General features: G+C 63.5%; 2 protein-coding genes across 13 annotated transcripts in view; one reads left to right on the top strand and one right to left on the bottom strand.

The window, feature by feature from the left end:
* The window catches only part of RBFOX3 (RNA binding fox-1 homolog 3), a 458,835-nt gene extending 444,250 nt beyond the window's left edge, over positions 1–14,585 (top strand). For 4 of the 8 annotated variants that reach the window (XM_081804338.1, XM_081804340.1, XM_081804339.1 and 1 more), the window contains 9 exons: positions 680–733; positions 1,560–1,652; positions 3,135–3,195; positions 6,413–6,466; positions 6,666–6,798; positions 7,258–7,438; positions 8,334–8,395; positions 9,556–9,634; positions 11,262–13,039. In XM_081804338.1, coding sequence (XP_081660464.1) covers positions 680–733; positions 1,560–1,652; positions 3,135–3,195; positions 6,413–6,466; positions 6,666–6,798; positions 7,258–7,438; positions 8,334–8,395; positions 9,556–9,634; positions 11,262–11,306 — 762 coding nt within the window. In that variant the 3' untranslated portion in view covers positions 11,307–13,039. Of the gene's footprint in view, positions 1–679; positions 734–1,559; positions 1,653–3,134; positions 3,196–6,412; positions 6,467–6,665; positions 6,799–7,257; positions 7,439–8,333; positions 8,396–9,555; positions 9,635–11,261; positions 13,042–13,066 lie in introns of those variants that run through there. The other 4 variants (XM_081804334.1, XM_081804337.1, XM_081804335.1 and 1 more) reach the window with 4 other exon arrangements.
* Positions 14,586–17,374: 2,789 nt separating this feature from the next.
* The window catches only part of ENGASE (endo-beta-N-acetylglucosaminidase), a 12,204-nt gene continuing 4,501 nt past the window's right edge, over positions 17,375–25,077 (bottom strand). For 2 of the 5 annotated variants that reach the window (XM_031041587.2, XM_031041586.2), the window contains exons 2-14: positions 24,981–25,048; positions 24,615–24,812; positions 23,546–23,694; positions 22,876–23,033; positions 21,839–21,987; positions 21,399–21,564; positions 20,531–20,634; positions 20,066–20,174; positions 19,704–19,894; positions 19,023–19,171; positions 18,432–18,540; positions 17,976–18,090; positions 17,375–17,827 (exon numbers count right to left, since the gene is read on the bottom strand). In XM_031041587.2, coding sequence (XP_030897447.2) covers positions 17,408–17,827; positions 17,976–18,090; positions 18,432–18,540; positions 19,023–19,171; positions 19,704–19,894; positions 20,066–20,174; positions 20,531–20,634; positions 21,399–21,564; positions 21,839–21,987; positions 22,876–23,033; positions 23,546–23,694; positions 24,615–24,733 — 1,938 coding nt within the window. In that variant the 5' untranslated portion in view covers positions 24,734–24,812; positions 24,981–25,048 and the 3' untranslated portion in view covers positions 17,375–17,407. Of the gene's footprint in view, positions 17,828–17,975; positions 18,091–18,431; positions 18,541–19,022; positions 19,172–19,703; positions 19,895–20,065; positions 20,175–20,530; positions 20,635–21,398; positions 21,565–21,838; positions 21,988–22,875; positions 23,034–23,545; positions 23,695–24,614; positions 24,817–24,980; positions 25,049–25,077 lie in introns of all 5 variants that reach the window. The other 3 variants (XM_081804342.1, XM_006745514.3, XM_081804341.1) reach the window with 2 other exon arrangements.

Below are 25,077 nucleotides of genomic sequence, written 5' to 3' on the forward strand. Positions count from 1 at the left end.
CAGGGTTGTGGGATGCGGGGGACACCCATCAGTTACACACACTGGAGGCCTCAGGACAGGCCGCTGGGGACCCGGTTGCGGGGATTTGGTTTCACAGGTCCGTGGTCTCCTGTGACAGTGAGAGAGCTGGGGCTGCCCTGGGGGTCCTGGGCCAGTGATGGGGCAGGAAGGGGCGAGGCACAGCATCTGGGCCTGCTGGCCAGCACGTCCCAGAGAGGTGGAGGGGTTTGGGGTCAGTGGTGTTCCGCACCCCACACAGCCCAGGCTGCCGGCAGTACGGGGTCCCTCCACAGCACTTCGTCTCTCCCGGGGGCTCCCGCCCCCCTCCCAACCTTACCGTTTGGGAAGAACCTTTCCGTAGGCCTTTGCCCTTTAGGGTGAATTAGAGGTGACCCTCAGTGACTTGGGGCAGAGTCCAGGCAGGGAGAGGAGAGGGACTCTGGGGGAGGCTGCCCCCTTCCCCGGCTCTCAGGCAGGGAAAGCCCTCTCCACGAGGACGTGGGGAGGGGTCGCCTGTGCCCAGACCCCGCTACACCAGGAGCCCCTCCTCTTGCCTGCGGGGGCTGGGTGGGACCGGGCAGCAGGTGAGGGTCTCCTGGGAAGCAGGCGTGCCGGGAGGGGCGGCCGGCACCCCTAACCCACCCTCCCCTGTCTCCCCACCCCCTCTCTGTCTCTGCAGCAATTCGGAAAAATTTTAGACGTGGAGATCATTTTTAACGAGCGGGGCTCCAAGGTGGGTGCCGCCCGGAGGCTGCCACCATTACAGCGCCGGCCGTAGGTCCCGCCAGGCTAACGTGTGAAATGTGCGTTTCCTTCCTGGAGAGCTCCGCGCCCGAGGACCCCTGAGCTACACGGGTGCTTGTATTCCCCGCCCCTCCGCCCTCCCGCCCCGCCCCCGCCGTCTGTGTTGGTGCTGCAGCCGCTCGCTCCGCTCCGTTCTCTCCGAGCTGCCGGGACCTCTGTCTGCGCCCGGCCCGGGGCCCCACCCGCCGACCGCTCCTCCGGGGCGCCCCCCGCTGGCCTGCCCGAGAGCCGGCCGAGGCTCGGGGGCGCGGCTGCAGGGGGGGCACGGGAGGGGGCCCGGCAGACCCCGGCCCTGCTCCCTGCTCAGGCAAGGGAAGACCCCCGTGCAGGCTCCTGGGGGGAAGGGGGGTGGGGCTGTCCCCAGGAGGTCCGGACCCCCCCGACCCCCCTTGCCCCCCAGGGGGCATCAGGGTGACTGTCCTGGCCCCTGGCCGGCTCAGCATCTCTCTTGGAGCTTTGGCCTGTCCTCTGGGAGGTGCCAGGCGGTCAGCTCAGGCCGGGCTCGGGCCAGGCCAGCAGCTGCCCCCGCCTGGGGCCCTACCCTTCCTGGGCATCCTGCTGGTGGCACCAGGGCAGGCCTCTGGGCTGCCGACCTCTCCTTCAACTCACCTGACTCAGTCCCTCTCTCTCTCTCTCTCTCTCTCCCCCCCCACCCTTCTCTCCCCCCCCAACTGTCCCGCCCCCCCCACCCCACTCCTCCTATGTTTTCCTTCCTCTCATCCTCTCTCTCCGTGTCTGTCCTTCTCCGCTCACAGGGTTTTGGGTTTGTAACTTTTGAAACTAGCTCAGATGCTGACCGAGCCCGGGAGAAGCTGAATGGGACGATCGTAGAGGGACGGAAAATTGAGGTGCTCAGATAAGTGTGCTGCGCAGGGCGTGCCCTTGAGAACCGCCACTGTCGCCCAGGTCCCCCTCCCCCACCCCTCAGCCACCCTGCGGAGAGCCGGGCCAGGGTCCCCGGAGCAGGGCGGCAGGGCGGGGAGGGCAGGGCCCCGCCAAGGCCGGAGCCCAGCCCATCTCCTGCCACCCCTCCTGGGCCCACCCAAGGGCCCCCTCCCTCTGCTTTCTGGAGGAGGCCCCCCAACTGTGGGAATCAGCCAGACCCTGGGAGGAGCCCCGAAAATCATGTGTTTGAGGCTTGGCAGCTCCAAGGACCACAGCCAGCTCAGTCTGTCCCCCAGCTGGGAGGTGCTGTTAATCCCCTGGACCCCTCCCAGCAGGGAGTGGCAGCTGCCCCCTGTCCTCCCCTCCCCAGCTGCCAGGAAGGGACCTAGCCCTGAGGAGCAGCAGAGAGAGGAGGTCAGGGGCCCCCCCTCAACCCCCCTTGCCCCTTTTCTGGTGGGCTGCCCATCCCCCCCCACCCCAGTGCCGTGGCTCTAGGTGTCTGGGAGCTGGGCTCCTGGACAAGCAGGGCAGTGAGGGGTGGCCAGAGAGGGGAGGGGGTCAGCAGCAGTACAGAGTCCACGGGAAGAGAAGTGGAAAGGCCTGGGGGGAGGGCTTCCAGAAGCAGAAGGGGTCCTGGAGGCCCTGACCTCGGCCAGTGGTTCATGCCCAGTGGGCACCTGAGGATGCAGCCCGAGGTCCAGGGGTTCACACTCCATGTGGTAGAAGCAGAATGGCCCCGACTCCTTTCTTGGGTTCCACCACCTGCCCTGTTCTCTACTTCCTACCACACAGGCCTTCCCCCCTGCCTTTCTACACCCCAGCCTGGCCCTCCAGGGGGAGGGTCTTAGATGTCTGAGATAGGACCCACCCCCTTGGCGCCCACCCACCCGCCCCCTCTCCCATTGGCCTTGCTCCCGAGGGGTCCCATCAGGAACTCTCTGCTGGCCTCGGGAATGGCGTGCTACCCCCATGAGAGGGGTGCCCGTGACTGGGAAGGCCTCAGCAGCCAACAAGGGCACAGAATGTCTTGGGGGCCGGTCTGTCAGTTGGGCTGAGAGCACTTTGTGGAGAGTCCACCAGCTAGCTTCTCCAGTGGCCTGGGGTTGCCAGAGAGAGACTGGGGCTTGGTTTGTGGGAGCAGCACGTGAAGGGCAAGAACCAGCGGGCCGGACATGGTGCCTGAGCCGAGGGCTAGGAGCCGTGGTGGCCAAGGCTCCCTGGAGTTGCGGGGGCAGCACAGTGGAGAGGGGCGGCCTGGGAGGAGGGCAGGCCAGGGTGGGGGGCCAGGCGGGCAGCAGAGGCTGTCCTGGGCCTTCCTCCCAGCCCCCAGCCCCCTCCGTGTGGCCATGCAGGAACAGTGCAGAGCAGGACCGGGGTGGCCAGACGCCTGCAAGGAGGCTAACACTCCCCTCACCCTCACCTTCTCCCTCCTTCTCTCCGGGTAGGTCAATAATGCCACAGCCCGTGTCATGACCAACAAGAAGACTGCGAACCCCTACACTAACGGTAAGGCGCCACGGGGAGGCCACGGGGAGGCCACGGGGTGGTCGGCCTGGACACGGGCCCTGGAGGAGCCTCGGCCGCTGGAGGCCCACCGCCCTGGATGCCAAGTGCCCCCTCATGTCCCAGCTCTGCCGGGTCAGCAGGAGGACTGGGGCCGCCCACCCCACCCACACAGTTGGCAAGACGCCTGGGCCTTCCCAAGCACACAGGGCACCCAGAAACCACGTGGACAGGCTTCGGGCACAGTGGGTGTGGCCACTTCCTGGATTACTACTTAGTTTCTAAGCAGTGAGGGAGCGCCTGGGTTAGAGGTACTCAATATTCAGTGAAAGTGAAGATGATTTAGGATAGTTCCCCACCCACCACGGAGACACTGGAAGGTTGAGGCCCCCACGGGAGCCTTGCCATCCATAATGCGCTTCAACTGAGTGGTCTCACATGCACGTGCCGGACCCAAGCAGAAGCCAGTCCTCCTTGAAGACAGAAGCCCAGAGGCTGAGTGGAGGGGTGGCCCTCAGCTGCGTGTCTTGACTCCACCCGGCAACGCGGAGGGGTTTGCGTGTAGCCAGCAACTCCCTGGGGCCTGTTTGAGTTCATCCCCCTGCCAGGGAATGGCAGCCCTGCTCACAGTCAGGATAAGTCTCCCTGCGGGGCGGGGGCTTGGCTTCTCACCCCCCAGCCTTCCTGTCCCTGTGTGATTGGCCACACAGGGACTCAGGTGACAGGCCAGCAAGGGGCAGGACACTGGGGGGGATCTGCCACGGGACCCACCAGCAGGGCCTCCCCCTGTGCCCTCCTGGAGCAGGACAGGCGTCTGGCTGAGCCACATTTAGGCTGGATTATTATGCCTCCCATCCTGCTTTCCTGAGGACTATGAAAGCTCAGAGCTTTCCTAAAAATCTGAGGGTGCCTGACTTTGCCAGTGTCCTGAACTCCCGTTGAGTGCTTGGCACTGGAAGGCAAAGTGGTAGACAGACGTGTTTAGAGAGTCAGGACGATCATCAGGAGCCAGATGCCCACTTCACCCAAGAGCCACACCCCCTACTGTCTGGCCAGGCCTGAGAACGCCAGGAAGCATGGAATTCAGAACAGAGTCCACGCCTGAACCACTGCATTCCTGGCCCAGGATGGGCACGGAACCAGCACTGCTTGCACAAGGATCAGCCGGGGGCTCACAGCAACAGTCTCACCGAAGCGTCCTCACTGGCCTGAGCAAGGAGGACAAGGGCCGCAGTGGGCTGGCCCCAGGTTCTCTATGGGCTGACAGTGAAGTGCAGCATGTGGGCTGTGGTGGCCTGGGAGTGTGGCTTGAAGACTCTAGAACACTCCAGAGCACTCAGAAGTTCATTGGTTGCGGGGGGAAGAGGAGCAGAAGTGTCCGCCGTCAAGCTCACCAGGTTTGACCAGGTGTTAAGACTATTTACAGAAGAAACAAAGGAGACTCCCAGGAGGGTCTCCAGCTGCCTCTGTCATCTGGGGTCCCACACAGTGAAATGGGACTGGCAGCAACGGGTAGAGGCCAGGAAGCCAGAGTGACAGATAAAGATGCCCAGGATTCCAGAATCGGCAGGTGGATGTGCCAGGACCATCTCAAGAGAAGTCCCACCTCGAAGAATGGACTCAGAAAAGCCACTGGGTTGGGGCCCGGGGGAGGGGGGCTCGGGTCATTGCTCTAGGACACTGCTCCGTCATGGGTTTTTACTAAGAAAACTACGTTCTTGGGACTGGAGTTCTTTTTAGGAGATGAAATATTTCTTCCCTCCTGATCTGGGATTCAGAGAAGGTTCCAGAGTCTCAGCATTAACGTTCAGACAGAGCCACGCTGGTCAGGTGATGGTGGAAGGGGAGGGAAGGTGACCACAGTCTCATGGAAAGTGGAGAATGGGCCCCTAGGAAGAACACGGTTGCCGACGGTCTGTCCTGAATGCCTTCCGGCCACCCACCCAGCAGTGGGGATGTTAGAATCTGGGAATGAGGCTCACAGAGCTGACGCTAATGACCTGCTCTGGCCCTTTGCCATGCTCTCCAGAGGTGTCTCGCTAGCTGGCCAGTGGGCTCAGTCCCTTTTGTCCCTCCTCACAAAGTCAAAAGGGGTATGGAGCTGGGCCTTCAGGGCATCCTGCAAACATAAGACCAGGTACACTGAGGGGGCCAGGGGGCTGGGCTCGGTCAAATATACCATTCCCAGCCCATTCTATCTGAGCTAGCGCCTGGGGTCAGAGCCCCCTCAAAGCCAGCTGGTGTCCATCCCCAGGGGCCTCAGATGGAAGCAGGCTTCACTCCTGCACCTGGGTCCCTGGTGGGAGAAGAAGACTGGCCCAGAAGCCGAGGGCCCTGAGCCAGCGGCCTGAGCCGGCCCGCCTGCAAAGAGGGAGAGGCGGCGGGTGCCGACAGCTGGGGGCCAGGGAATGGCCAGCAATGTGGGTTTGGTTTGGATCTGGCTCTGCCACTTGCCCGCTCTGGGCTGTGAGGCTGCTGCACCTCCCTGACCTCCACTTGCTCATCTGGAAAACGGGGGGGTGTGACACCCACCTCACTGGCTGGCTTTAGAACACCGTGGCACGTGGTGAGATGCTCAGGAAATGTGGTCATTATTACCTCGAATCCCAAGGCCCTTTCCTCCCCAGGAAGCCGTTCCACTGGCTGCTCTGAGGATGGCCAGGGCAGGACTGGGCAGTGGGGAAAGAGCTCCACGCCAGGACCGAAGCTGCGGGGCAGGAGGTGGGAGGAGTCTGCGGCAGAAGCCCCGCCCCTCACGGCAGCCTCCCACCCTGCTGGAAGGCAGCCAGGCCCCCACCGGGGACAGCTTTCCGATGCCTGGGCTCTGTCATGTGCTGAAGCAGGGGCGCCCCCAGACTCCTCATCCCGGCTGTGGGCCTGCAGATGTCCCTTCCTAATTCTGGCGGAGACTGCAGACTCCAAGCTGCTGGGCTGGGGCCCCGGCTAGGCTGGGGTGGGCCGGCTTTTGAAATGAATCACAAGGACAGCCAGGCAGATGGGTCAGGAGTGACTTGGTCCCTGGCATTTAGGGAGCAGAAGGTCAGACCCGGTGAGGCTGCAGCATCCGAGGGGCCGGGGTCTCTGCTCACCCTGCCTGCAAAGGGAGGCGGTCCGGCCAGCCATCTACAGAGGCCCCGCCTTACATGGGAGGCCCCAGGATAGTGTGAGGTGGGGAGAGAATGGGGAAGACGGTGATTGGGGTTTTTTGCTTCTCTTCTAGGCTGGAAGCTAAATCCCGTGGTAGGCGCAGTCTACGGGCCTGAATTCTATGCAGGTACAGGCTGGAGCCCTCATTCTGGGTGTGAAGGGCCGGGGGGCGTGGCCAGAGGGCGTGGCCAGGAGGGAGGCGTGGTCGTGCAGGTGTGGTTGGGCGGGGCCAGGTGTGGTTGCGCCCCGGCCGGGCCCTTGGGCCTGCCCTCACCCTCTCTGGGCCTTCCCTCTCACCGCCTCTTCTCTGGCCCCCTTTCCTGCAGTGACGGGGTTCCCCTACCCCACCACGGGCACAGCCGTTGCCTACAGGGGCGCGCACCTACGGGGTCGGGGCCGGGCCGTGTATAATACGTTTCGGGCTGCGCCGCCCCCGCCCCCCATCCCAACTTACGGAGCGTGAGTACTGGGGAGGCACGGGGAGGGAGGCATGGAGAAAGGCCCAGGGGGTGCGGGGAGGGAGGCCTCGGGCAGCCAGAAGGGCTAGGCAGCCTTTCCAGAACTGTGGGGGGCTGTGGGAACCCCCAGACCTTCCCACTGCAGTTGCCCCCATATCGTACCCCAGCCCCACCCTGCCATGGGCACCAAGGGTCACTGGCATTTGGGGGACATTTAGAGCCCCAGCACCTTGCTGGATGATTTAATGGGATTGTGGTTGGCCCTTAAGCTGGGTGAGGGCCTGCTCTAAGCCCTCCCTGGTCCATTACCCTGGGCCCAGTGCCCTCCGCCCCTATGGGGGGGACAGCTGCCTGGGCTGGGGTGGGGGGAGGGTAAGCACCATGGGCCGAGGGGCCCCTGGCTTTGTGGGAGAAAGGAGCTGACCAGCAAGGGTGTTACTCTATTGTTATACCAAAACAGGGCGCTGGAGCAAACGCTTGTTAAAATGCCAGTCCCATGGGCAGGGCTGGCACCCTGCCCCCTCCCTCCTCAGCAGACACCGGAGCCGGCCTACCCCACCTCTCCAGCGTTCCCACCACTCTCTTGTCCGTTTGCTTCCAGGGTCGTGTATCAGGATGGCTTTTATGGTGCTGAGATTTATGTAAGTGCAGCCCCCTGGCGGGGGGGTGGGTGTGGTCCAGGCCTTCAGCTGATTTCCAGGGTCTTCCCCTCCCGGCCCCCCTCCCTCACCCATCCCTCCCTATCCTTGGGACCTGGGAGGGTGAACGTGCACAGGACACTGGGTCCTTGGGGACCTTGGCATAGCTGAGCCTGGGCTGTCTGTGCCCACGTCGTCTCCAGTCCACAGGACGCTGGGTGACGGGGGCAGGAGGGGCGACTCTCCTGTATCCCTAACACATTGGGGTCACTGAGTGAGCCCCCATGGGCACCCATGTCTAGTACAGAGACCCAGAGAGAGACCAGGAGGCAGGGGCTCCAGGGTGGACCCCATGGTGAGGTCCTGTGGCGTCTCTCTCCCTTCACGGGGCTGCCCCTACTGCTTCCTCTCGCCTGGAGCCCCAGCTGACGACCCCACCTCACACACATACCCAGCCCAACATGAGACCTTGCTTCTGTCCTGGGCAGTTGCCCATAATTCAACAGTCCCTTTGTGCCAGGGCCAAGACATGATCTGAGTTTGCCCTTGACCCTTCCCAGTATCCGGGATGGCCCCCAGAGTCACCCATGGGTTCTTGGCACCCACTGGCATCAAAGTCAGGGGCTCACTGGGCTGGTGCCAGGTCTGTGGGCACTGATCATGTGCCAAAACCATGAGCACAGTCAGACGTATCATCGGTGCCCACGGATGGGTGTTGAAGGTGTGCTCCCTGCCCCCGCCTCGAGCCATGCCACTGACCGTCTGCGGTCCTTAGACCTCAAGCTAGGTGCCCCCAGGCCTGCACCAGCCAGTGCTCACCCGGCCACGGTGAAGGTTGAAAGGCTGTGTTGGCCCTACTAAGTCCCTGTGCTGTCTCTCCCTCCCCCTTCCCCTGCAGGGGGGCTACGCAGCCTACAGATATGCTCAGCCTGCGGCAGCCGCGGCAGCCTACAGCGACAGGTATGGGACAGGGTCGGGGTGAAGAGGGCCAGCGGGACAACAGGGCCCCTGGAGGGGTGGGCTCAGATAGAGGGGAAGACTTACCCGCGGCTCAGGCCTGGGGGAGCCTCCTCCTGGTGGCGCAGGGTCTGGACAGAGAGCGCTGAGCCAGCGAGCCCCCGATTTCTTTAGTCACTTGCTGCTGGCATGGCTGGGGAGGCCGTGCCACCCCCCACCGTTCAGTTCTCCTCTGATTTCCAGCCCTGGAGGCCTGAGCCCTCCCTGAGCGCTGGAGGCCCCGGGGGAGCAGGGGAGTTCGGAGGCTCTGCTTCTGCCCCTGGGCGCCCCTCAGACCCCGCTCAGGGCTGCCGGGTCTGAGACCCCTTCACGCTGAGGAGAGGCTGTGAGTGCACCCTCCTGGTGGGGGGGTGTGAGGACACCAGGTGGGCAGTGTGGTCGTTGGAGAGCAGCCAGCCTCCTGCCCAGCTTCGAGCACACGCAGAGGATGGCGGGAGGCTCTGGGCAGTGAGGGCAGGTCCCCGGGGCTCCCCCCAGGAGTGGCCTGCCTGGCACATGGGCACAGAGCCCCTGCTTAGGGACGTGTGGGAGTCCCCGCGCCTGGCACTGATGGGCTCTGGCTCCCTCCCGCCCAGCGGCACCCTCAGACCCCTGCCATCGCATGTGTTGGGGGGGAGTGGGGGTTTGTGGGGTGCACAGCAGGCCCAGCCCTGTGCTACAAGAAGCAGGCATTTCACACACACAATAAGTGGAGAGGACACAGTGCCACTTCCTTCGTGGTGGCCTCCCCGCCTGCCCCCACGGCCTCCCGTCCTGCTCTGAGCCTTTCCGCAGCACTCCGCCCTTGTTCTTCCGGGGGGTCGAGGTTTTCTTCCCTCCAGAGCAGCTCTGTGGGCACTCCTTTTTCCTTCCGTGTGGCCCCTTGTCAGGGTGAGCGGACACTGGGAGAATTGAGAGGGTGGCCAGCTGTGTTCCGGACACTTCCTTCTAAACGGGCAGGAAAGACGGGGAGGAGGGTGGGCGGGGGTGGGGGGAGTGGCTGGCAGGCGGGACCACCCTGGAGGACGCTCACCGTCTGGGAGGAGGCGGGAGACCTGTTGCGGCCCCTCACCTGCCCCCATTGCCCCCCCACGCCTCCCTCCCTCCCTGTGCTGTCTCCCCAGTTATGGCAGAGTCTATGCAGCCGCTGACCCCTACCACCACACCATCGGCCCCGCGGCGACCTACAGCATCGGAACCATGGTAAGGAGGCAGGGCGGCCTGGCCCTGGGCACCAGCTGTGACGAGGAGGGCCTGGCGCCACAGCCAGGATGGGGTGGGAGGGAGGAGAGTGACCCGGACCCCTGACCAGTGCCCGGAGGGACCAAGGCCTAGATGGAAGCTTGGGGGAGGACTTGCCCCTCGGTGCCCTCGGGGACTTTGAGGGAGGCAGGTCCGCCCAGACGGGCAGCTGCCCAGTAAGGACGTCTGGCCCTCTGGGGAGCAGCCTGGGACGCCCGCTTTGCCCAGTTTTCTGAGGCTCCAGAGGCCAGCAGGGCCTCCGCGCCACTCGTGGGGCTGTGTCCGCCGCGTCCCTTCTGTGTCCTGTCGCCCCTTTCCTCACATCAGGGAGCGGGACGAGGGCTGCCCGCAGCTTCCCTCCCCCCAGGCCCCTCCGCAGCACCGTGGCCCGCTCTCGCCAGCCCCCGCGTACTCCTGGGGGGCCCGCGGCAGCCGGAGGTGTGCGGGCCGGTGTGTCTGTGTGTGTGTGTGTGTGGATGGTCAGCTGTGGACACAGGCAGCCCAGCTTACTCTCTACCCCGAGACCTGCTTCCAGGGGACACCTGTCTCCTGTGCCCACCCACCCCCAGCCCCAGGGGCTGTTCATGTCAGTTTTTAGCTAGCTTGGCGTCCAGCATCAAAGATGAACACATTTTCCCTGGGGGGTGAGGGGCAAGGAGGGAGGAGGCCCAGAGCCAATAGGGACTCATTGTTCCTTCTCACTTGGTTTTGATTACTTCCTCCCGATTTTTGTTTTGACTTTTTTGATTTTTAACAAGTTTCCGGCATCCCCAGCAGGCTGCAGTCACCCAGATGGGGGCCCCAAAAGTGCAGTTTGTGGGCCCCTTGGCTCCAGGGTCAGCTCGGCCCTCTGAGCGGCTGCTGGCTAGAAGCTTTCATTCATTCACAGAGGGGCCCCTCTTATGTTCTCATTTTTATTTGTAAGATTTTCATTTTTTTCCAAGTTTTTTCTGCGGCTCTTGCCATCTTTTCTTTTTCTGTTGAAATTGATTGATGGGGAGGAGGTTCCTCTGGAGACCTCCCTGATCCAGGGCAGCCCAGGGACATGGGAGCAAGAGTGCCAGAGACCTTTCCTCCTCAGCAGGACGGAGGGCCCAGGCAAGGACCTGGGTAAAGAGCAGGGACCCCAGGGGCCCCCTAAAGCTCCGAGGGGCTGGGGTAACCCTGGCAGGAGGTCCCTCCACCCTCCTGGGGCCTGCCCCCCCTCCCTCCCCTGGCAGGCAGCCCCGCTGGGGCCCTGAGACCTCCCCTGCCCCCATTAAGGAGAAAGGGGCCGGGGAAGGGTCAGGCCTGAGCCAAGAGAGTTGCCAAGAGACATCTCCAACCTTATTGTCCAGGAGCGCTGTGGCCCATGACCCCAGCAGCCCCCTGGCCCCCATCGTCCCCCACCGTGGAAGGACTAGGCCCAGGGCCCCCTGCTGCCATGAGAACCGGCATCCGCTCTCCCCAAGGCAAACCTTAATAAGGGGGGCAAAAAACGGGATTTAGCGACTTCTTTTTGTTTTTCCTTATTTTTTTTTTCTTTTTGCTTTTTCCCCCCTACCGAAAGGCGGTACTGATTGGCTGTTTGTCATCTTTGATGTTGCAGGCTAGCCTCTGCCGAGGAGGGTACAGCCGCTTCACCCCCTACTAGCAAGAGGGCCCAGCCCCTAGCAGCATTCACACTGACTGCCCAGCACACACCAAACCCAGCAGGCCAAAGCCAGGCACAGCCACCAGGAGGACAGTGCGCCCCCCCCAGTCAGCGGCACGCGACGCCAAAGCCCATAGGGTTCACCTCCAGCCAGCTGGTCTCCCTGCCCCTCCCGATGGCGTGTGTGTCTTTGACCCTGGTTACCCCTGTATGTCTGAAACCTTGCTTCCTATTTTGACTTTGTTGACGTTGTGCCCCCAAGCCATTTCAGGTACGGTATGCACACAGCGGGAGGGGCTAGCCTGGGCACAAGACCCCTCCCCGAGAACTAGCAATAGAGCCCGCCAGGGCGACCCCCTCTTCCCATCCCCTGGGGCTCAGGGAATGAGGAGGAGCCCACAGCCACTGTCCGTCCCCTGGGGCTCAGGGAGTGAGGAGGAGCCCCGGTCCACGGGACGCGGGGTTTCCGGCCGAGACGATGCCCCCTCCCCGCCTTCCCCCAGCTGATCCCCGGTGTAGCCGCATCTGCCCTCCTCACCCCCAAACAGCTGAAACTAACATTCCTGGTTCACGTTTCTTGAGGCCGCTTCCCGCCGAAGCAGTAACAAGCACGGTGCAGGCGGAAACGGCCACGGCCATACGGGCCTCGGGGCTCCTTCCGTAGCCTCTGTTGTAAGCAATGAAAGCATAGGAAGAAATGCCCCCGCGCACCCCCACCGAAGCCGAGGGCCCCCGGCCTGCCGTGCTCCTTCCAGCAGCGGGCTCTCCCCTCCAGCCAGGCTCCGAGGATGGCACCTCGGCACCGCCTGAGATGGGGTCCCGGCCAACCTGGGCACCCTGCCCCTTCCCCAGGCTTGGAAACGTCCTTTTATCAGGGTACATTTCAGAAGGGGCGAGCAGGGGAGGCACAGGGGGAGGCCCATCGCCGGCCTTCTTGGCGAGACAGCACTCGATGCCAGCCTCCCGTCCGGAGAGGCTTGGTGCTTAGGTCTGCGGCCGAGTGGCCGCACGGTGCCCAGGGCTGCGCTGGGCCCTTGGCGGGGGGGGACATGCTGGCCGGGGTCCCGTAGGGAATGCTGAGACAGCCCAGGTAGCCTCATGGGGTAGGCTGCCCGGTCAGGATGGTGCCCTGCCCCCTCCGTTGCAGGAGGAGGTGTCTCGGGCCAGGGAAGCCCAGGTCCCCTAGCGTGCCAGAGCTGGGCTGTGGGTGCCAGCTAGAGGGTGTGGGTCCCCCACCAGCCAGGACACACCGGCTCTCAGCTGCTGGACCGGGCGGATCACGGCCTGGGTGCCGGCCCCTCACTTCCCACCTCCGGGAGCACCGCCTCCTTGCTGCCTGGCTCAAGGCCCCTCGTGGCCTGTGCCGTGCCGTCCATCCACCATGCCCCCCCCCCGTCTTCGTCCGCCCAGAGCCAGCCAGGCCCCTGCCCTGCTCAGCTCTAGCAGAGCCCACAGGCTGCGCCCCCCAGCCCACTTCCTGTGGTTTCTGCTCCTGCCGCCCCTTCTTCGCCCCTCCCCCGCCACCGGCCCCCACGCTCTGCCCCGGAGGAGGAGGAGGAGGCCGGCTTTCGGTTCAGCTCATGCAGGACCACCGGTTCCCGGAAGCTGGGCTTGGGGGACAGGCGGGTGGGGGGCTAGGACTTCAGGGCGGCCTGGGGCCCCGGCACCCTCCCGCCCCACCCGGCGCTCCGTCCGTCCTCACACACGCCTGCAGTTGCTTCGGTGAAACTGCAAGTCCTGCCTTTCTGTTTCTGTTGTAGTGAAAGCTTCCACCGTTTCCTTCTTGGACCATGAAGGGCAAAAACAAAAAACAAAAAAACAAAAAAAAAAATCACAAAACAAAAAACAAAACAAAAAAAGATGTTAAGATCCAAGCAACAACAAAAAACAAAACAACCAAACCAAGAAGCATCCAGCACGTCCAGGTCGCGCGCGGTGCCGCACTCCACTGCGAGGGAGCACGTCCACGGGGCGCCGAGCCCAGGAGAGCCCCGGGCCCTCGCCCCTCCCCGGCCACCGTGCTGGCCGAAGTGCCCCTCCCGAGGCCGGCGGGGAGCGCAGGAGGGGAAGGGGCCTCTTCTCTACCAAGTCTTCCTTTCCGGCCCCCCACTCCCGGGGCGCGCGGGGCCCAGCGGAGGAACAGGCCGCAGGCCTGAGTGGGGAGAACAGCCAGCAGGACTTGACCTTTGCTGCCAACTGTGCCAGTGGAGGGGACAGCTGGGCTGGGGTGGGCGTTGGGGGGGCAGCTGTTCATTCCCGGGGTCTCTGGCTTCGGCCCGTGCCCGTCACCCTCGTGTCCGGCTGTCTGGGCCCCAGCTCCCCCTCGTGCCATGCCGCCAACACCATGTTCTGCAAGCCTGGGGAGGGAGTTTGCAGGCCTCCAGAGTCCGTCCGACCAGCAGCCCTGGGGTCTGACCCCAACATCAAGGGCTGACGCAGTTCCAGAACTGTGGGGCGCCCAGGCCCCCCTCGCTCCACGTGAGGGGGCTCCTGGGCAGCCTGGCCAGGATCACACCGTGAACCTAAGAGCTAGCATCGGCAGGGTGGAGGCCTTGGGGCTGAGGATGCGCTCTGGGCCCGACCAGCCTGTTTCCTGTTCCCTGGCTGGAGGCAGGCCCGGGCCTGGTCAGTGGGAGGGAAGGCCGACCTCCTGCCACCTGCGGGGCTGGGCCCTCCCCATCCCGGTCCTGCAGAGGGCCGGGCAGGCCAGCGCCTGGCTGCACGGCGAGGTCAGGAGTCACGGTGCCACGGGGCTGGACGGCCAGGCCCGAGCAGGGAGAGCGAGCGGGGGGGAAAGGCCTGGAGCGGCGCCCAGGACCCGAGTCAGGTCCTGCCGGGGTGGTGGGAGAGCAGAGGTAGGCAGCAGGGAGGAGCCCCCCGCCAGGCAGGGATCGCTGGAGTAGGGCAAGCAGCAAAAAATAAGACATAGGCTCCCAACACGGCTCCACTGTCTCATGAAATTTAAAAAGTAAAAAAAAAAAAAAAAAAAAAATACACCTCACTTTATATATTCAGCATCAGCTCCTGAAGCTCCTGAAATGAGCCCCTTTTCTATTCCTGTTGTACAGCGCCCCACCCGCCCGGCCCCTCCTGTCCAGAGCCCCCTGCTGCTCCGGACCCTTTTCTTGCGGCAGCTCCGCCCCCGGCCCCGCCCTCCCAGCCCCCCCAGGACTGCAGCCAAGCCCCAGGCTTCCTTTCTTACCATTCTGTATGCTTCCAAGGTGTGACCATTCAAATCAACAGTATTATTATTAAGATTATTAATAAAGATTTCTTTCTTCAAACCAGGACAACTCTTTCTGATTTGGCAGCCCCCGGGGCCCTGAGGGTGGAGGGCGGGCCCAGGACCCGCAGCCTGTCCCAGGATCCAGCCGGCCTTCTGCGGGGTGCCCAGCGGGGAGTCCGAAGACCCTTCTGGGCAAGAGAAGCCAGAGCCCCAGTCCTGCAGACTCCTTTCCCCAGCCCGACCCAGAACAAGCCGCCTCGCCCTGCCCCGCGCTGCGCTAAGGCTTGTGGAGTTCACCAGCGGCTTCCGGGGTGGACAGCCGCCCTGGCCCCTTCCCAGCTGAGCGGCGGCTACTGCACACATATATGCCCGCCGGGCCTCACGTCATCGCGCCGCCCAGCAGCTGTGGCCTGCCACGTGCAGGCAGGAGAGGGGACAGGGCTGGGGATGTACCGGAGGGGGCCCCCAGATCCCAGCCACACCCGGGCACTGCCCCTGTGATGTGGGTCGGGCGGAGCCCTGGCTCCTTGCGGGAGTGAGGGGGCTGCTTCAAAGTAAGCCCACGGGCGCGGGTCCCCATCCCTGCAAGGCTGCGGTGGAGGGCGGCCGCCCCCCTCACCAGCCCCTCAGGGGAGGGAGTGGAACCGGGAAGGAAAGCCGAAGTCAAGCCAAGAGCTTCAAAGCCCTGGGCTTCGGGGGGCTGGGCCGGGCCCACGTTCACAGCGCGTCCACAACGCCGCCCATCAACTCAAGCTCTTCATGTTTCACGTCGGATCATTTATTTCAGAGCGATTACACCCACCAGAGGTGCGCAGGCTTAAATGCCAACATACTCATCTTCCTGCCCATGAGCCTCTACTCTCCGTGGGACGGGGACGGTGCTCTCGGGGAGCTGGGGGTGGGTGGCCCCGCCGCACACCACGCTCTGCTAAGCCCCTCACCTCTCATCGCCTGCTCACCAGACTGTAAGAAAATAATTGCCACTTATAAATTTTTCCCTCCTCTGCATAAACTGGAGGCACAGACACTTAAAGCCAACAGGCTTTGAGAATGGAGAGCAGCCCACTTCCGGGCACCCTGCCCCGCCAGACTCCCGCCTCTGGGGACACAGGGAGCAAGGCCAGATCCCCTGGTACAAAACAGGAGGCTCAAAGCAAACCAACGGTCCAAACCGAGAACACGATGATGGAGCAGCTCCAAGCGGCAGCGACTCAGGTGCCCCCCCACCCCAGTCTACTGAGCCGTCCAGGTTCACGGAGACAGTCAGGGGTGCCGGGTGACCTGCGCTTCCCAGCTAGGCAGCAGAGGCATCCTCCTGTCCTGCTTGAGCGATCTCCCCCTCTGCTGGGCAAACGCATTCCCCACTGGGGAGCGAGCTGGCTAGGCCACGTGCGGGACACCGAGAGTAAAATGTCCCTCTGTCCCCCTGTGAAAGAGCCACTCGGGCCAGGGGGATGGAGATGGAGGCAGCCCTGGAGGGACACGCCCCTGGCTGTCCTGCGGGCCAGGTTTTCCCAGGCCACCTGACCGCACTCTGATTCCCGAATTCTGGACAGCAAGCCAGAGGCAGTTTGGCTGCACTGCCCCCTGGTGGCCTCTCCCCTCCCTACAGCGTACAACCAAGTCCGTGGCCGGGGCTTGCACCCGAGGCCGTAGGTGGGACCCCCAGCTGGGAGTGTCTTGGCCCTTGGCACCACTCCACACCACATAGCACAGGTGGAGGGCAGAGAAATGGGCAAGTGGCCCCATCGATGGCCCTACGAGACCCGGGGGTAAGAGACCCCCCAGAACGAGGGACACGGCTCAGGCCCAGGAGAGGAGCTGGGCAACGCGGCAGATACCCAAGGCTGCGGAGTGCAGAGAGCCCACCCCCAGGAGGCCAGCACGGTGGCCCAGGGGTCAACAGGGGAGCTGTGTGGCGGGAGGAGCCGTCTCCGGCTCACTCACCCCCTCCCCTCCTCCCTGCGCAGAGCCTCTGGCCAGCCTCAGCACAGGCAGAGGGAAGGAAGGTGCTAGACGACAGAGAGGGAGGCAAGAGAGGAAGGGGGCCCAATGGACAGGGTCCTCAAAGCACCTCTGCTAGCACTCGGGCCTTAGCCCCCCGCCCTGGAGAGGCTGAGGCGGGAGGACGTGAAGGAACGACAGCCAGAGCTCCCGCGGCAAGGCTGGGCCCGGCTGCAGCCGGGGGCCTCCCAGGGCCCTGGCCGGCCTCCCGCTCCCGGAGCCTGGGCAGCCTCGCTCAGCAGGCAGCAGCTCACAGTCTGGCTCCACACAGCTTCGCCAGTACCGACAGCCCGGAGAGAGCCAGCAGGGCCCGGGCCGATGGGAAGGCTCCACAAACGGCCGCACTCACAGGCAGGAGACCGGGACAGCCAGCCACGACACGGGAAGGGCTGGGCTAGGGCGGCCCACCTGGCCCGGGCCGAGGCGCACCCTGGCGCCGGCCTGGCCCTAGGCTCCCAGCCCCCAGGGCACCCTGTCCCAGCACCCTGCAGCCCCCCCGCCACCCTCAGCCCGGGAATCGCCCCCACGCTCGGAGGCTTCCTGTCCCCTTTAAGCCTGTTGAGCATCAGTGTCTCTCGGCCTATTAGGGAACACCCTTCGTGCAGTTTATGGGACTAGCTTTCCCAAATGCTGTCACTCGTACCTGGGACTCTATAGTCTGGACAGGGATTAGGCAGAACAGAGTTCATTAACCTCAGGAAATTATCAGCCCAGCAAAGGGACTTCTTGGTTTTCCTGTTACCGGCCTCCACCACACAACAGCCCCAGCCCGTGGGCTCCTGGCGCCCATGGGCTTCCGCACCCCGTGAGCGGCCCCGGCGCAGAAGCAGCCTGAGCGTCGAGGGGGGAGATGCCGTGCTTTAATGCTGGCTCACGTGCGGGGCGTGGAGTAGAGCAGGGCCGCCCTGCCCCACTCGGCCTGCGGCACCAGAAACCCCTCCTTGGGGACGGGCTCCACCAGGAACTCCACACGCCCGTCCCCGCTGGGCCCCGCGGCCGCCACCAGCAGGTCCGCTATCCGATACTGGTTGACAAAGGCCAGGCCCAGGAGCACGGGCTTCTCTGGCCCCGGCGGCCCCCCGCCAGGAGAGCCACCGCCAGTCCCTGTGCGGCAGCGGATCCGGAAGCATCGGACGGGAGAGAGGACGTAGGACCAGTGCAGAGTGCAGCTGAGTCGCAGCGGGGCAGGGGGGCCCTCCTCCTCGGACATGGCCCGCTGCCAGCGCACGCGGGACACAGTGACGGCCTGCACCCGGGGCAGAGGGGCGAGCAGGCTATTGGCGTCCACCACCTGGCAGAAGAGAGAAGGCTCGCCATGGTCCCAGAGCCCACGGGAGGCCCAGGGTGCCTGCCCCCTCACGGTCCCGCTCCCCAGCACCCCCACCCCACTGGCCCTCTGAGCGGAGGGAACATTCTGCCTCCCGTGCCCGGACGCTCACCTGGAGCTCCCCGAGACGGCAGACAAAGCTCGCCTCCTCCAGGCTGCCAGGGGGCCGGGCGAACCTAACGAAGAGGTCTTGCAGGAGGCAGCCCCGCAGGCTCACCTCGTAGCATCTGGGGGAGGCAACGGGGGCCGGTCACAGGAGCCCACCTCCGCTCGGCACCTTCGAGGCTGGCTGCTCAGAGGCCCCGAGCCGTGGTGGGAAAGGAGGTCCACCCCAAAGTGGACCCTGTGGCCGGTGGGAAACCCCAGACCTAAGGCACGGTCATGACCGCTCCCAGCGGCCTCCTGGGTTTGTGTCCCCGGGGCTGCCTGAATCCTGGGGGGTCGGCCAGGGCCCCTCCAATCCCTCCAGTTCTGGGGCTTCTCACCCAAGACCCCCTCACTCAAGCCCCCCGCCCCCCCCACGTGGCCATCCCCTGCTGGAGACCCCACAGGAAGTAAAGGCACTCACCGCTGGACCCAGCCCCCCTGGAGCTGCTGGCCGCAGTGGCCCACCCATCTGGCCAGCTTGGTGGGGGGCACCCGGAGGGGTCGGGGACTGTGCCTGGCACTTGTTCCTGCTGGGGGAGGAGACCCGGGACTTGAGAATGCAGAGAGCCCAAAGGAAACCACACAGGGAGGTGTCCACTGAACGGGGGGGGGGGGGAGGGAACCCCAAAGGCCATTAGACTCCCTGCTGAGCCAGGCACTCATGGCCTGGCCAAACAGGCTGAGGCCTTGCCAGGAGCCCCCCAGGTCCCCACAGATGTCCCCCCTCTCAATGCTGCGGCTGGCAAGCGGCATTTCCCCAAGTCTCTGTGGCACGGGGACCCGGTCCCGCACAGCACACCGTGCTGCCCGGTGGGGGCTGCAGGCCCGAGGCTTCAGCTGGCGGGTGGGTCTCCCTGTGCGGGCCTGGCCCACAGCAGCACGGACGACAGCACCTGTCCTCTGCCCCCCCCACCAGCTCCCCCACAGCCGGTGCACTTTCTAGACTCCTCTTCCCTGGGGCGTCCCCTGAAGCAGAGGGCGCCTGCAGGAGGCTGGAGCCCTATGCCCTCACCATTCAGTGTCCGGATGCCACCAACATGGCAGCTGCCCGGGTCCCCTGTGGTGAGCTCCAACGCCACCTCGACGCCCGAAGGCCCTTCTAGCTTATACACCAAGGACAGGAAAATTTTGGGAGGCACGGGGACCTGCAGAGAGAATAACCTGCCGGAGGAGGACCTGGGATGAGCGGCCACACAGGAGCTGCTGAGAAGCCCCCGCGGGCTCCGGGTCACACCCGCCAAGCTCGCCCACCAGGAGCAGGGTGTCCGGCAGCATGGGGCGGGGGGGGGGGGGCGCACTCTGGTCCCGCCTGCAACCCTCCCATGACTGAAAAATCTCGGTCGGGAAATTCTACAGGTCTCCACTTATAAGAGGTATCAGAAGTCGTCGGACCACCGAAACAGCAGTGTGGTGGCTGGGGGGGGGGGGGGATGGGAGCTGTTCTGTGGGGACAGGTGAGTACGTTCTAGAAACCGGTGGCACAATGATGGGCAGATAGTTAATGCTACTGTACCACACGCTCAAAAATGCTTAAGACGGTAAATTGTAGGTTATGTGCTTTTTACCACAAAAGAACCCCCTCGGTTCTGTCCTCCGTCCTCCTCCCGGCCGCTGCTGCCCGCCTGTGAGGGATGGACAGGGGCGAGGGGGAAGCGGACGATCCCACAGATGTCTCCCCCACTCACTCCCCTACCTCACGGCCACATGTCCGACGTCGGGCGGAATCAGCCCGCGGACAAGCAGGGAGCTGCCCCCGTTCCAGGCGTCCGCCAGGCAGCAGTGCGTCTTCACCCAGCCCCGCCCGGCCCCTTCCAAACTGTGCTCTGCAAACAGGGGCTGGATTTCCTGGGCACTTGGGTGGTACCAGGGCCCTACCGCCTCCTCCTGGAGGACAAGGCCACACGAGGGAGGGCTGGGGAGCGCCAGGGGTCGGGGGAGCAGCGCGGCCGCCAGCCCTCCCACGCCCCAACCCCCCACCCCTCCCAGGTGAGACCAAAGACCGAGGGGGGGGCAGCCCCTGTGCCACGATGCAGCCCCACCGGGAAGCCCACGCACCTGGCCGAAGCACACTCTCCGCGTCCCCATGCCCAGGCAGAAAGAAGTGACAAAGGGCAAAGAACAGATGCTGTGTGTGGGCAGGAAGTGTTCCAGCAAAGCCCAGAACCTGCAGGGAAATGGGCAGGGGGATCCTGAACTCACTCTTTGCAATTCGAGGCCCCTGCATCCCTCCCAGAGTGAGCGCGGCTACCCCACTGAATGTGTGGGAGATGCAGGTCTGCGGGGGTGGTCCCCTGGGGTCCCCAACCTCCGTCCTTCCTGTTTAACAGGTCGCCGGGGCCCTCCCGCCTGGAAGCAGCCAAGATGGCTGGCTTCTCTCGAGCTGAGCCCCTCATCACCGCCCTACGTGCCCTGGAAAGGTCCGTGGACAGCAAGGCCTGAACTACCTTGGGAAACCAGAGAAATTGCCAGAGCCCCCATCCGGCCAACACCAAGCCCCTGCCTGGGACAGGCAGGACTCACTTGTCCTGGTTCTGGAAGAAATCCTTCTTCTCCAAACACTCATACACCCAGCCAGGGGCGAAGAGGGCCGCCGAGAATCCGTGCTTCCGGATCAGCTCCAGCGACTGGGGAGACAGCAGTCAGGGGGGAAAGCGGAGCCTGGCTGGCAAGGCCTCCCTCCCAGCTCCGAGGGCGGCTTCAACCCCAGTAGCCCCTCAGCACGTAGCCATGGGAAGAAAGGCTGTGAGCGGGCCGGGGTCTCGCGGGGGGGCTCACAGCCTGCACGTGCCTCTCCCTCGCTGTACGTCTCACGTTATCAGACTCACAGCGGGTGGAGAGAATCTTCAGTTATTGGATTAATTTATTCACTTAGAGCTTAATTAATGAGCAAGAGCATCCCCGTGGCACTGGGGAAGGGGCAGGGCCGACGGCCCAGGAGACAAGCGGACTCCCTACTTATCCTGCACCAGGTGCATCAGCCCCGGCAAGCCCCTGTCTCTCCTCACGGCTGACATGACTTGCCTTGCCAGAAAAATCTCCCTCATTATTAAACCAGCAATTCCCCAAACTGGCTCTTTTACCAGGTCCTCAGCCCTGAGTGGCCTGGGAACAGACGCATTGCCAGAGCTCCCCAAGCCCACCCGATGCTTTAAACCGCCCGCTCGGTGCCCGTCAGCGCCTGACTGCAGCAACGGGATGGAAGTTAGGGTTTCAGGGCACAGCCCGGCCTTGGGGCGTCACCCATGTGTCTCGGGCCTCAGCTTCCCCACTCTGAGAACAATGTTGCCTCTCTTTCCCTTGAGTGCAGATGGGAATGGAAGGTCCACGAGAAAACCAGGCCACGGAAGGCACGCAGGCCATTGCCCCCAGCTCCCGGGCCGCCGCGCACCTTGTACGTGTCGAACTGGCCTCCCACGACGTTGCCCCGGGCGAACACGTCCACTCCCACGTACACGTCGGCTCGGCGCTCCCCGGCCTGCCCCAGCATCCGCTCCAGGTGCTCCTCCCGCCAGTTATAGTTGGTGAAGAAGCCATCACAGGAGTCGAAGAAGATCCTGCGAGGCGGCGAGGACAGGCCATGAGGCCCAGACGCAGAGGCCCGGGGGCTGCCCACCCTGGACGTCCTCCTCCTTCCCCTTGAGCCGCTCGCCTCCATCCTAAGCCCCAGACGGGCTGCCTCCAGGACCAGACCACAGCCTGCTCCGGGCAGCAGGGGCCCAGCCGGGAGCACTCGGCCTGCAGCCCTCGGCACAGCGCGCCGGTCCTCCCCGCCGGTGGCCGGTGTCTCCGACCCTGCCCCGCCCGCTCCGCCCAGAGGGCCACCCTCACCGGTTGTGCTGGTTGAGCTCGTCCTGCCACGTGAGCTGCCCACTCCTCACCACACTGTCGTACCACAGCACCAAGCCCCCCGGCACCTGCCGATGCAGCTGTGTGGTCAGGTGGCGGAGGAAGTGGGGCATGTTCCCCACTGCGGCCAGCTGGAGAGGGAGACAGCAGACCCTCGGTGAGGCCCAGCGAGGTCTGCTGTCAGAAGAGCCCAGGGCAGGACAGACAGGAGGAAGCTTAACCTCCGAAGCAAACACAGACTCCAAAAAAGCCACGATCCCTGGAGCCCCCCGAACCCCACAGCTACCGAGGGGAGGGTCCAGCCAGATGTCTCCCACTGTCCTTCCTTTCTTTTTTTTTTCTTTAAAGATTTTATTTACTTTTTTTTTTTTTTAAAGATTTTATTTATTTATTCATGAGAGACAGAGAGAGAGGCAGAGGGAGAAGCAGGCTCCCAAGGAGCAGGGAGCCCGATGCGGGACTCGATCCCAGGACCCTGGGATCATGACCTGAGCCGAAGGCAGACGCTTAACCATCTGAGCCACCCAGGCGCCCCAGATTTTATTTACTTTTGAGAGAGAATCCAAGCAGTCTCCCTGCTGAGCACAGAGCCCGACACGGGGCTCGATCCTATGACCCTGAGATCATGACCTGAGCCAAAATCAAGAGTCGGACGTTCAACCCACTGAGCCCCCCAGAGGCCCCAACTGTCCTTCCTTTCTGAAGCAGGAAGGACACGGGCGCAGCAATGAAGAAAAGATAAAACGCCATGAAAGGGGAGGGTGGTGCCAAGGGAAGCCACACGAGCAGCCCAAGCAAAGCGGACGGAGGAGGAGGAAAGGGGCGCCTTGAAGGAGCAGCAAGGCAAAGCTCAGCCAACCAAGGTTCCTGGACACGGCGCCGGAGAAGATTCTGTCTCTCGGCGAAGTGACGCAGGTGTCTGGGCTGGCTCTAACCGGCCACGGTGAGCCGAGAAAAGTGACAGAGGGACAGCGCGCAGTGACTGGGCTGGGCAAGCACCAGGAGAAGGCTATGCTCACACTCAGAGAGTTCTCGATGTTGATCAGCCAGCCATCAAAACGGAAAAACTGGGCGATGAGGACCAGCTGATCAGCCACGGCTCGGTATGAGCGCTCGTCCCCAGCCAGAAAGGCTTCACAGAGCTGCCCACCTTCTTTCCACTCGGTGATGAAAGTCCCTGCCAGGACGGAGAGAAACGAAGTCAGGCGAACCCAGCAGTTAGCAAAGTGTGGTTCCTGCGACAGCAGTAGCCAGGCCTGCAAGCTGCTTACACGTTCACATGCTCGGCCGCCCCGGGTCTCTGCAGAGTCAAACGCCCCGCAGGCCGAGCCCAGCAATCAGTGCTAAACAGGCCAATAAATGATTCAGGTGCGGGGGAAGAAAGCTTGAGAAGCAACCACTGCACCCACGGACCGGCCACCTGTGGCCCATGGGCCACGTCCACCCACCACCTATTTCATAAACACAGCCCATCTGTTGGCCTCTTGTTTATGGCTGCATTGTCTTCTTTATGACAGTGACCAGGTGGCCTGGTCCCTTCCAGAAGTTTGCCTTCCCCTGTCCTAACCTATCAAGGCAGCCCCAGGTGAGGAGCCCTACTCCCTCAGAAGCAGACAAAGGCCTTTTTGTCACTGGGTCACCTGGCAGGTGTGCCCACAAGTGGGTGGGAAGCGAGCCCCGGGGTCTCACCCAGCATGCAGACCCCATGCCGATGTGCAGCATTGGTCCAGCCCACGGGGGGGATAGTCACGGTGCGGTGGCTGAAGTACACAAAGATGTCGATGGACTGCCAGTGGTAGAAACAGTAGGGGGTGTGCGCCGTGGAGCCCTGAATAAACCTGCGCGAGACACAGAGCAGTCGGGACCCAGGACACGGGGACCCCGGTGAAGCTTCTCTTCAGTCCTGGCCGGCGACACAAACGGAAGCTCACTACGCACTCGGCGCGGCATAGACACCGGGTGGAGCTAGAAGCAGGACCGCACCTTGGCCCTGAGATCAGGAAGTCTTAAGGGAAACATCTTCACCAAGCGGGGCAGGCGGTCACCACTGGACCCGACGGCTGAGCGGCTGAGCATTGGCAGCCTCAACAGACAAAGACAGGAGAAAAGCGAAGGGGCAGGGCTCATGCAAAAGCTCCAGGTGCCTGGTGTCCCCGCACTGTCCCCTGAGCAGTTTCTCCAGGACCGTCTCGTGCACGTAAGGCTGGGCTGACAACTGCGAGCTGCCCCCGAGATGTTGCCACCTGCCTCTGCCTGCCCCTTGGAGACCGGCTCCAACTAAACCTTCCCTTCTATCATCCCGTCCAAGACTGTTCTTTGGGCGTTTAATACATCTGAGCGGACCCCGCAGCCACTCTGGAGGAAGTGTCCCCTGGCTGGGAGGGACACGGGAGTGACACAGCTGGGCATCTGGAGCCGATGGGCCGAGGATGGAGTCAGAGCTGAAGGGGTCGGGTGAGGACCACAGCTCTGGGCCCAGGATTGTGAAGGGGGTGCCTGCTGCTGCACCCGCCCCGCCTAGCAGATTTCAAGGGCATGCAGTCCCCAGAAGCAAATGGTGTCAGGGCTGCCCGAGGCCCCAGCTTTCACCTGACCCATGTCCTCTTACAGGGCAGTCTGGTCCAGAGGCTCGTCTCCACCTCAGGGCTCTCTGCCACACGGCTCTCATTCTCCCTGCCTTCTTCCCCTCCATCCCCATCCCAGGCAAGGAAAACAGGCAACAGAATTAACATCGGGCCATGTCCTCGCGAAGCCTCACTTGTCATCCAGATACCCGCCCATCATGTCATGGCACAGCAAGGTCCGGGGCCTCTGGCTGCTCAGCGGGGGCTGCCGACACTCGGAGGGCTCCAAGGCCACATTGAAGCTGTCCTCCATGTCGGGCGTCCATGCCAAGAGTTCCTCCAGCGAAGAGAAGTAAAAACTGATGGGTTTGGTGGTGTCCTTGTCATAATATCTAGCTGGTCAGAGGAGGAAACAGTGAGGAACCGATGGAAAGTATGGGATCCCCAGAGATGCTCTGACAATAACTGAGAGAGAAAAACTAGACCAGGAAGCGGCGGCCCTGCCCCGAAGCCCCAGGAGTGAACACGGAGACAGCGTTCAGAGCCTCAGTCCGTCTCACCTGGCAAAGGATCCGGGGTAAAACTGACCACTTCACGAAAGACGGCTTCTTCTTGCTCCTCCTCAATTCTAAGCAGTGAGGGAGTTAAAAAAAAAAA

This window comes from Leptonychotes weddellii, chromosome 15 (genome assembly GCF_054177405.1).
Source record: "Leptonychotes weddellii isolate Sample4059 chromosome 15, ASM5417740v2, whole genome shotgun sequence".
NCBI classification, from domain to species: domain Eukaryota; kingdom Metazoa; phylum Chordata; class Mammalia; order Carnivora; family Phocidae; genus Leptonychotes; species Leptonychotes weddellii.